This window comes from Bufo bufo, chromosome 3 (assembly GCF_905171765.1).
Source record: "Bufo bufo chromosome 3, aBufBuf1.1, whole genome shotgun sequence".
Taxonomy (NCBI): Eukaryota; Metazoa; Chordata; class Amphibia; order Anura; family Bufonidae; genus Bufo; species Bufo bufo.
This window is the reverse complement of record NC_053391.1, coordinates 694,125,099-694,136,412: the sequence shown is the minus strand read 5'-3', so window position 1 is coordinate 694,136,412 and position 11,314 is coordinate 694,125,099. Positions and strand designations below refer to the sequence as shown.

The following is an 11,314-nucleotide window of genomic DNA, read 5'->3' as shown; positions in this document are numbered from 1 at the left end:
ATTCTATAGGTGAGGGCTACAGATATAGCATTGCTTCTGGGCAGGGTTTATAACACTTCACGAACAAAATACCAGAACTACAGTGAAAACTGACACAAGAAGAGAAAAGGGGATTCTGGGAAGCAGCGCCGGCTTAGGGGCCACAGGATATTCCCTAACACTGCACCCAGCTTTCCTAGACTCCTGACGGTCAGATCTGCATAGTAGTCAGGTGCATCATGGGTCACCTCTGCGGGGGAGGGGTGCTGGGATGTGGACACCTATACGCCGGGCGCTGCCCCCTCCTTGTATTGATCGCTCTTGGAGACTGAGATTGGATTGGTGGGTAGTCTGGGCATACAGGCCCGCTCCATATGCATTAACCCTTTCTGGTCCACAGTTCCCAGTTTGATGCGATCCCTGGTGGTGATGCAGCTGGTGTGTCGCCTGCGGCCAGTATTCCCAGTCAGTTGTGTCACTGTTGTACACTTGATCACAAATAACCTCAGATTTGCTGACTTGGTCCGACATTTAACCACTGGTTCACAAGGGGTCGGATGACTTGGCCATTTGGTCAGCATAGATTTGGTCACCAGTTACTGGACGTTTGCCAACTTGACTGCTGGGATATGGTCACTAGTCTCCAAACATTTGACCACTTGGTCACCAGACACTGGTCATTTGGTCACCGGGGTCCAAACATTTGCCCATTTGGCCATCCCGGACTAGGCTAGATGTTTGCCCAGGGCTCTCGCACATTTAGTCACCAAGAATTGGACAATTTGCCACTTGATTGCTAGGAAACGGGTAAATGCCTATTTAGTCACCAGAGCTCTTACCCATCAGGTCACAAGTGATTGAACTCTTCAAAAATTTGCACAGTTGGTCACCATGACCTGAACATGGACCTACTTGGTCTTTACAGACCAGTACCATACATTTGGTCACCGTGGATTGGACCTTTTGCCCACTTCATTGCTGGAAATGGATACATACTCATTTAGTCAACAGAGCTCTTACTCACTAGGTCAGCCACCGAGCCCTTTATATCTTATATTATGGGGGCTTGTCTACCAGAGCCTGGACACCTGATCCCTCAGGACCTGGACTCTTGCCCAGTTGGTCATCAGGGAGTAGACTCTTGGTCACTAGCGGCAGGGTTACCTTGGTCACCTGCGGGAAATGATGGGGGTGTTTGTCCTGGGCAGGGTGGTGGGACCAGTTGGCCCACATACCACAGAGGCCGGTGATGCAGCAGATAATCCCTGTGTTATAGCAGGACATGACACTGCGCACGCGCCCCACAAGTGGCCTCGGGTCCTTTTACATTTTTTCGGGTCCCTGCTAGCAAAGGTGACTCTGGATTGTGGGAACCGCTCTCCCGCTAAATACAAACTACTACCCCCATCATGGCCCCTCAGCTCCGACTGTATAACGTCTGGATCTCTCATCCTCCACTCACCACCAAATCCCCAAGAGATATAGCAATATATAATAGGCAGTCGTTATATGGCACCCATCACTCAGCTTTCCTGGGATCCTGAAAGGCGAGTGTATGTGGATATACAGGGTGGCGGTCGTATCCTTCATACCCCTGCAGGGACCGTAATGGAGGCCATATTGTTTATCACCCAGCTTTCCCAGATGCAGAAAAGCAACTTACTTATTGTGTTTTTGACACTTTTTCTCCTTATCTTGACAGTTTCGTGCAAAAAGGGCTAAAAATGTGTAACCTGCGCCAAATGTATCATCGACGCGCGCCATCTCTCGGGGTACGTGTCCGCCAGCGACATTTCTGCAGTCTTCTAATCTGCTATGTGCTTCAGCCCCTTACTCCTATATCTGCTTGCTGTCATTGAAAGAAGATTACATAGCTGACATTCAGAGACTACAACCCCGTCCTGATGGTGGGTTCATCTCTGTCCATGGAGCTGTTGTGCCAGCAGGACTAGATCAAAATGGATCATCAGATGTGATGTTTCTATTCACTGACAGCAATCAGAGTCTTTGAAAGCGGTAAAAATAATAATCGATCCTTGTGATTATTTCCCTTTAAGGCCTATCGCCCCAAATTGAAGTCACCCCAGATTCCTGGATCTAGTAATGGCAGAGCCTGAGCGGATAAAGTGTAAGCTCCGCTGCCCAGGACTCTAGCACTGAGCAGTACATGTGCTGTAGAGGAGAGAAGCCGGCAGTAGGACCCAGAGGCTGCCAGATGTGACGGGAGGGGGGGTGCATTATGTGGGAGGGGGCACTCCGTGTAGATAGAGATACAGGCATACTCCGCTGTCTCTCCGGGTATCTGCAGGTCCTGCTGCACCTGCTGCTCCAGAAGAACCGGATCCTCTGCCCCAGAGCGGTCGCCATATGGACGCGCAGCCCGAGCAGAGCCCCAGACCCGCGAGCACCCAGTGAGCGCCATGTCCAGGGACAGCGTGCAGATCCCCGACGACCGCGACTTCCAGAACTTCAGGACGGACTGTCTCTCGGAGGCGGGATGGAGCCTGACCTACAACAAGTCCGGGGTCACCGTGTGGGTGCAGATCCTGGAGGAGGAGAGGGCGCTGCACAAGATCAAGGTGAGGACCAGCAGCAGCATGCGTCAGGACATGGGATCTGCTCAATGGATCCACTGGGTCAGGACATGGGCTCGGATGGGATCTGCTCAATGGATCCACTGGGTCAGATTCCAGTTATGTTGTTACATTGTATCGGATGGAGCTTTTAGTGTCTGTCCCTTGTATTGTGTGGGTTCAGTTTGTTACATTGTATCCACCTTCATCTATTGGACGCCTGCTGTTACTGTGTGTCCTGGGGGTAAGTCCATCTGATAAGAGTCTGGGGGCCCCGGTGTGTGTAAAATATATATATATGTGGCCCAGGCCACTGTGTGAGAGGTATGTAGTACATAATGACAGGTGTCTGTGTAGTCCTGGGATTGCTGTGTGTATACATGTGTATCTTTCCGTATGATATCAGTATTACCTTAGTGTGTGTGTGTATGTGTATGTGTGTGTATATATGTAATGTCAAAAAAGTGGCAGCACCGTCTCTAATGCAAACAAGGGGGTGCAACTGGCCCAATATGGATATGAGCAAATCCTATGCATAAAAGTCAAAAAAGTGGGCAGCACTCCACGAGATAAAAAAAGTACAAAAAAATCTTTATTTACCCAAACAGGACATGTGACGTTTCGGCTGTCAGGCCTGATAAAGGCTCCAGCATAGAGCCGAAACGTCACATGTCCTGTTTGGGTAAATAAAGATTTTTTTGTACTTTTTTATCTCGTGGAGTGCTGCCCACTTTTTTGACTTTTATGCATAGGATTTGCTCATATCCATATTGGGCCAGTTGCACCCCCTTGTTTGCATTAGAGACGGTGCTGCCACTTTTTCTTTTCTTCTATATATGTTTGTGTAGGTATTGGTATGACATGTATGTGTGTAGGTATCAGTATGCTGTGTATATGTATGATATTTTGTAAAATGTGTCATTGACTTCTGGGGCGGCGCTGTATGTGGGTGATTGGCACATACATGGCACCGGCTGTCCCTATTATTGTACACTTGCTCATGAGCTGGCACCGCAGCTGGCACATGCCCTGTATATCTTGTGTCATGCACCATACGCTACACCCCCAGAAGCAGTGACACGGAGGTGCAGCGCGCCAGCAGCAGAATTACTCCACCCATCATCCTTCCCGCCATGCTCGCGTATCCTCTTCATGGTGTGGAAGTGACGTATGATGACTGTCAGAAACCTCCAGCTCACCTCCACATGACGGACATTGCATCTCAACCATGGAAGCTCCTCAGCAGCCGCAGCGCCCCCTCCCCCGTCTGCCATCAGCGTGTGGTTAACGTGCCCTGTGGGGGGGGGGGGGGGGGCAGCTGTGGGTGCACAGTGCCCGTAGGCCCAGCGGTACAGGGTCACTGGCGGGTCTGAGGTGATCACAAGTTCAGCTCCGGTGATTTCTCTGTTATATAAAACCACTTAGAGCGCTGGCAGGATGCAATTTACTGGGAGATGAACGTGCGCAGTCATATAGAGACGTCAGGAAGCAATGCCGCAGGCTCCGCGCCGCTTCCAGTGCACTAAAGTCAGGCCCAGTACGCTCCGCCTGCCAGTGGGGGCCATTTGTAAACATTTTTACACCCTTTTTGTGACTTTTTAAATGCTCATGCGGCAATATTTTGTTGCACGGGCATTTTTCCGCCATCCTTGACACTTGGGATTGGTGGGGGATAGGACACCAGCCCCAGCAAGATTTACTCCTGAAAACGGGCGTATGGACTGCAAAAAAAAACTTAAGTGAATCCCCCAGCAGCATAAAAATCCGCTCTTCTGCCAACAGGAGTGATTTCTTACTGTCCCTTTAAATACCAGTAATCAGCCTGACTGCACTGGGGTAACCAGTGATAATAGGATACTGGTGGCCCAGGAATAATAATAATCTTTATTTCTATAGTGCCGCCATATTCTGCAGCGCTTTTACAGTTCAGAGGGTGGATGTAACTGGCTAATATGCAATTGAAACAATAGGAGTGAGGGCCCTGGTCGCAAGAGCTTACAATCTATGAGGAAGTGGGGTGACACAAAAGGTAGTTGACTGTTTCAGGAAGGAGTTAAGCCCAGTTCACCTGTTCAGGTTTGCTGCATGTTTCCAGTGACTCTTCTCTGACTCACCACTTGCCGTGTTTGGAGAAAGTGCTCGGTAAGTGCGTTTCCTGTGTGTTTTGGCCGAGTCGGCGGATGGCATCAAGACAAACCGGTTCTGTAACTAGTGGAACTTTCCAATAACTTCTCTTCCGCCCTGAGATTGCCAACTGCATAGTGATGGCACAGGAGGCAGGTCCAGGACAGGTCTGTATGTGCTGGACCTAAAGACTGGTCCATGCTTCACATCTAGAGCTTGGCCTAAGGACTTCACTATGCATTCAGGGTTAACAGCTAGAGTCTGGCCTAAGGACTGGTCAGTGTACTGGTGGTGCACTATTAGAGCTTGGCCTAAGGACTGGACCATGTATGAGTGGTGGACTACTGGAGCTTGGCTTAAGAACTGATCCTGTATTAGTATTGGACTGTTAGAGCTGAGCCTAAGGACGGGACCACATCTTAGTGGTGGAGTACAAAGCTTGACCTAAGGACTGGTGTTGGACTACTAGAGCTTGACCTAAAGACTGGACCATTTATTAGTGTTGGACTACTAGAGCTTGTCCTAAGGTCTGATCCATTAATAGTGGACTACTAAAATGTGGGATGGTTAGTGTACTGGTGGTGCACTATTAGAGCTTTGACTAAGGACTGAACCAAGTATTAGTGGTGGACTACTGGAGCTTGGTCTAAAGACTGGACCGTTTATTAGTGTTGGACTATTAGAGCTTGGCCCAAGGACTGGGCCATGTATTAGTGGTGGACTACTGGAGCTTGGTCTAAAGACTGGACCGTTTATTAGTGTTGGACTATTAGAGCTTGGCCTAAGGACTGGACCAAGGTCTGATCCATTAATAGTGGACTACTAAAATGTGGGATGGTCCATCTATTAGTACTGGACTTCAAGAGCTTGGCCTAAGGACTGGACCATTTATTAGTGTTGGACTACTAGAGCTCGGCCTAAGGATTGTCCTCTATATTAATGGTGAACTATTAGAACTTGGCCTTATACCTGGTGTATGGGGGCTGCTCCATGTATTACTAGTGCTGCTTGACATTGCTGGACATAGGTTCTATGGGTCATCAGGGGTGGGATTGGCTGATGGTAGGTGGATTGAAGTGTTGTTGCTGGGATCAGGCCGAGGACTTCATGGCCACCATGATCCACAACTGGCTGAATGACATGCCACCCCAGCAGCCAGAGATTGCCCTGCACATATGGCCACGGGGCAGCTAGCTCCATGGTGTGGCCGCGCGGCTCTTCCCCAGTTCCCGGTTCTCCTTTATGAAGTGTTTAATATTCCTGCTGCCTGAGACGTCCCGGGATCCTGCAGAGCATTCTTCCGTCTTACACAAGGAACATGTCCCGGGGGATGATGGGATTTCTTACACCACATTACGAGGCTGGAGTTGCTGATTTATGACACCGTGTGAGAGATAGATGCATCAATTCCGTACCGACTCCTGCTGAGCTTGTGATTATACATAGCAGAGATGCAGTGTAAAGCATGGGGGAGAGCGAGCAGAAGACAAACTCCAACAGACAACATATGGGGGTGGACACAGCAGCCTGTGATGAGGCAGGAGGTGGATAGCAGATTACCCCAGACCCCAATAAACATTGCAGCTGAGCTAGAGTAAAAATCAGCTGACCTATGTCTAAGGCACCCGAGAGCAGTTACTGCGCAGTGATGCCTTCTGGAGCCATATTAAAGGGGTTCTCCAGGAGTTAAGAAAATAAAAATACTTAAATATTGCCTTATAATAAATATATTTCCAAATACCTTTCATTAGTTATAATGGCTCGTTTTGTCGGGGAGCAATCATTAGGGGAAAGCAAAATGGCTGCCGTCCTATTATTACACACAGAACCTGTCCTGATCATAGAGGAGGACAAGTTACTTCACAACACTGAGCTAAAGAGCTGCCTCATCCTCCTCTCTGCTTGTCAGGGATTATGTTCCTGAATACAGATGATAAGAACATTAGCCGAATCTCTGGGGAGTTTAGTTCACACGAGACATGAAGTCCAGAGAGGACGGACAGCACAGGCTGTGGTAATGGAGTCTGCAGACAAGAGCTGCTGCTCATCACCCCCACCCTCCTCTCTGTACTTCATGTCTCCTCATCATTTCCATTCCCACAGAGCAGAGAGGAGGATGAGGCAGCTCTTCAGCTCAGTGTTGTGAAGTAACTTGTCCTCCTGTGTGGTTAGGACAGGTTCTGTGCATACTGGTAGGACGGTGGCCATTTTGTTTCTCCTAGTGATTGCTCCGTAGACAAAGCTAGCCACTCTTAATAATGAAAGGTATTTGGGAATATATCTATTATAAGGTAATATTTAGGTATTTTCATTTTCTTAATTCCCAGAGAACCCCTTTAAGGACTCTTAGGGATTTGCATAAATATCGCCCCCTCCCCCCGACATGCCGTTATAAAGGTAGGTGGTTATTATCCCCTTTATAATCATATTACATTAGGGAAATGCTAGTTATGCCATTCCCTGATGAAATGTGTCACAAAATATAACTGACAGATCCTGGAGGAGAGGGGGCTGCTGACGGATCCTGGAGGAGAGGGGGCTGCTGACGGATCCTGGAGGAGAGGGGGCTGCTGACGGATCCTGGAGGCGAGGGGGCTGCTGACGGATCCTGGAGGAGAGGGGGCTGCTGACGGATCCTGGAGGAGAGGGGGCTGCTGACGGATCCTGGAGGAGAGGGGGCTGCTGACGGATCCTGGAGGAGAGGGGGCTGCTGACGGATCCTGGAGGAGAGGGGGCCGCTGACGGATCCTGGAGGAGAGGGGGCCGCTGACGGATCCTGGAGGAGGGGGGGCCGCTGACGGATCCTGGAGGAGGGGGGGCCGCTGACGGATCCTGGAGGAGAGGGGGCCGCTGACGGATCCTGGAGGAGAGGGGGCCGCTGACGGAACCTGGAGGAGAGGGGGCCGCTGACGGAACCTGGAGGAGAGGGGGCCGCTGACGGAACCTGGAGGAGAGGGGGCCGCTGACGGAACCTGGAGGAGAGGGGGCCGCTGACGGAACCTGGAGGAGAGGGGGCCGCTGACGGAACCTGGAGGAGAGGGGGCCGCTGACGGAACCTGGAGGAGAGGGGGCCGCTGACGGAACCTGGAGGAGAGGGGGCCGCTGACGGAACCTGGAGGAGAGGGGGCCGCTGACGGAACCTGGAGGAGAGGGGGCCGCTGACGGAACCTGGAGGAGAGGGGGCCGCTGACGGAACCTGGAGGAGAGGGGGCCGCTGACGGAACCTGGAGGAGAGGGGGCCGCTGACGGAACCTGGAGGAGAGGGGGCCGCTGACGGAACCTGGAGGAGAGGGGGCCGCTGACGGAACCTGGAGGAGAGGGGGCCGCTGACGGAACCTGGAGGAGAGGGGGCCGCTGACGGAACCTGGAGGAGAGGGGGCCGCTGACGGAACCTGGAGGAGAGGGGGCCGCTGACGGAACCTGGAGGAGAGGGGGCCGCTGACGGATCCTGGAGGAGAGGGGGCCGCTGACGGATCCTGGAGGAGAGGGGGCCGCTGACGGATCCTGGAGGAGAGGGGGCCGCTGACGGATCCTGGAGGAGAGGGGGCCGCTGACGGATCCTGGAGGAGAGGGGGCCGCTGACGGATCCTGGAGGAGAGGGGGCCGCTGACGGATCCTGGAGGAGAGGGGGCCGCTGACGGATCCTGGAGGAGAGGGGGCCGCTGACGGATCCTGGAGGAGAGGGGGCCGCTGACGGATCCTGGAGGAGAGGGGGCCGCTGACGGATCCTGGAGGAGAGGGGGCCGCTGACGGATCCTGGAGGAGAGGGGGCCGCTGACGGATCCTGGAGGAGAGGGGGCCGCTGACGGATCCTGGAGGAGAGGGGGCCGCTGACGGAACCTGGAGGAGAGGGGGCCGCTGACGGAACACGGAACCTGGAGGAGAGGGGGCTGCTGACAGAACACGGAGGAGGGGCTTGCACAACAATCCCAAGTTTTCTTTCCTTTCTTGAAGGGATGTATATTTTATGGTAGGGTCCCCTTTAAGATGAGTGTGTCTGGTTGGAGTGATGGAGGAGGTGCAGGGCGCTCTCTTGGCGGTTTCTATGGTTGCATTGTCCCGGGTGACGGCAGTGCGGAGCAGAACACCCGTCAGACCTGCGGCCTCTCGGCAGGAGCAGCTGCTCTGGGATAACGTATTTTTGGATCAGAAGGAACCTGTGTGGGAGGCTTTCCTTCAAATGTTTGGAAAATAATCATCTTGCTTTTCTGAGAAGCGGCGCCTGTGGAGAGAAGAGCGGCTCGTCACATGGGGATTACACTGCAAGAGTCAGGAGTGCGGAGCCTGGAGGGACTACAAGTCCCAGGGTGCACTACTGCTCATCACAGATGTAGTAGTCACTGCATGTATCACACATTGCAGGATTAGATACACAGCTCAGCAGACAGTATCACACAGGATAGGATTAGATACACGGCTCAGCAGACAGTATCACACAGGATAGGATTAGATACACGGCTCAGCAGACAGTATCACACAGGATAGGATTAGATACACGGCTCAGCAGACAGTATCACAGGATAGGATTAGATACACGGCTCAGCAGACAGTATCACACAGGATAGGATTAGATACACGGCTCAGCAGACAGTATCACACAGGAGAGGATTAGATACACGGCTCAGCAGACAGTATCACACAGGATAGGATTAGATACACAGCTCCGCAGACAGTATCACACAGGATAGGATTAGATACACGGCTCAGCAGGCAGTATCACACAGGAGAGGATTAGATACACGGCTCAGCAGGCAGTATCACACAGGAGAGGATTAGATACACGGCTCAGCAGGCAGTATCACACAGGAGAGGATTAGATACACGGCTCAGCAGGCAGTATCACACAGGATAGGATTAGATACACGGCTCAGCAGGCAGTATCACACAGGATAGGATTAGATACACGGCTCAGCAGGCAGTATCACACAGGATAGGATTAGATACACGGCTCAGCAGGCAGTATCACACAGGATAGGATTAGATACACGGCTCAGCAGGCAGTATCACACAGGATAGGATTAGATACACGGCTCAGCAGGCAGTATCACACAGGATAGGATTAGATACACGGCTCAGCAGGCAGTATCACACAGGATAGGATTAGATACACGGCTCAGCAGGCAGTATCACACAGGATAGGATTAGATACACGGCTCAGCAGGCAGTATCACACAGGATAGGATTAGATACACGGCTCAGCAGGCAGTATCACACAGGATAGGATTAGATACACGGCTCAGCAGGCAGTATCACACAGGATAGGATTAGATACACGGCTCAGCAGGCAGTATCACACAGGATAGGATTAGATACACGGCTCAGCAGGCAGTATCACACAGGATAGGATTAGATACACGGCTCAGCAGGCAGTATCACACAGGGTAGGATTAGATACACGGCTCAGCAGACAGTATCACACAGGGTAGGATTAGATACACGGCTCAGCAGACAGTATCACACAGGATAGGATTAGATACACAGCTCAGCAGACAGTATCACACAGGGTAGGATTAGATACACAGCTCAGCAGACAGTATCACACAGGATAGGATTAGATACACAGCTCAGCAGACAGTATCACATGTGAGAGGATTAGATACACAGCTCAGCAGGCAGTATCACACAGGGTAGGATTAGATACACAGCTCAGCAGACAGTATCACACAGGGTAGGATTAGATACACAGCTCAGCAGACAGTATCACACAGGGTAGGATTAGATACACAGCTCAGCAGACAGTATCACACAGGATAGGATTAGATACACAGCTCAGCAGACAGTATCACATGTGAGAGGATTAGATACACAGCTCAGCAGGCAGTATCACACAGGATAGGATTAGATACACAGCTCAGCAGACAGTATCACACAGGATAGGATTAGATACACAGCTCAGCAGACAGTATCACACAGGATAGGATTAGATACACAGCTCAGCAGACAGTATCACACAGGAGAGGCTTAGATACACAGCTCAGCAGACAGTATCACACAGGGTAGGATTAGATACACAGCTCAGCAGACAGTACTACACAGGATAGGATTAGATACACAGCTCAGCAGACAGTATCACACAGGGTAGGATTAGATACACAGCTCAGCAGACAGTATCACACAGGATAGGATTAGATACACAGCTCAGCAGACAGTATCACACAGGATAGGATTAGATACACAGCTCAGCAGACAGTATCACACAGGATAGGATTAGATACACAGCTCAGCAGACAGTATCACACAGGATAGGATTAGATACACAGCTCAGCAGACAGTATCACACAGGATAGGATTAGATACACAGCTCAGCAGACAGTATCACACAGGATAGGATTAGATACACAGCTCAGCAGACAGTATCACACAGGGTAGGATTAGATACACAGCTCAGCAGACAGTATCACACAGGGTAGGCTTAGATACACAGCTCAGCAGACAGTATCACACAGGGTAGGATTAGATACACAGCTCAGCAGACAGTATCACACAGGGTAGGCTTAGATACACAGCTCAGCAGACAGTATCACATAGGATTAGATACACAGCTCAGCAGACAGTATCACATAGGATTAGATACACAGCTCAGCAGACAGTATCACACAGGGTAGGATTAGATACACAGCTCAGCAGACAGTATCACA

The 11,314-nt window shown here is 51.2% G+C and overlaps 1 protein-coding gene across 1 annotated transcript in view; it reads left to right on the top strand.

Annotated features, from left to right (window-relative positions):
- The first annotated feature begins 2,223 nt into the window (after positions 1–2,223).
- STARD10 (StAR related lipid transfer domain containing 10) overlaps positions 2,224–11,314 on the top strand; it is a 34,142-nt gene continuing 25,051 nt past the window's right edge. Inside the window, exon 1 of the mRNA XM_040426572.1 lies at positions 2,224–2,558. Coding sequence (XP_040282506.1) covers positions 2,400–2,558 — 159 coding nt within the window. The 5' untranslated portion in view covers positions 2,224–2,399. The remainder of the gene's footprint in view (positions 2,559–11,314) is intronic.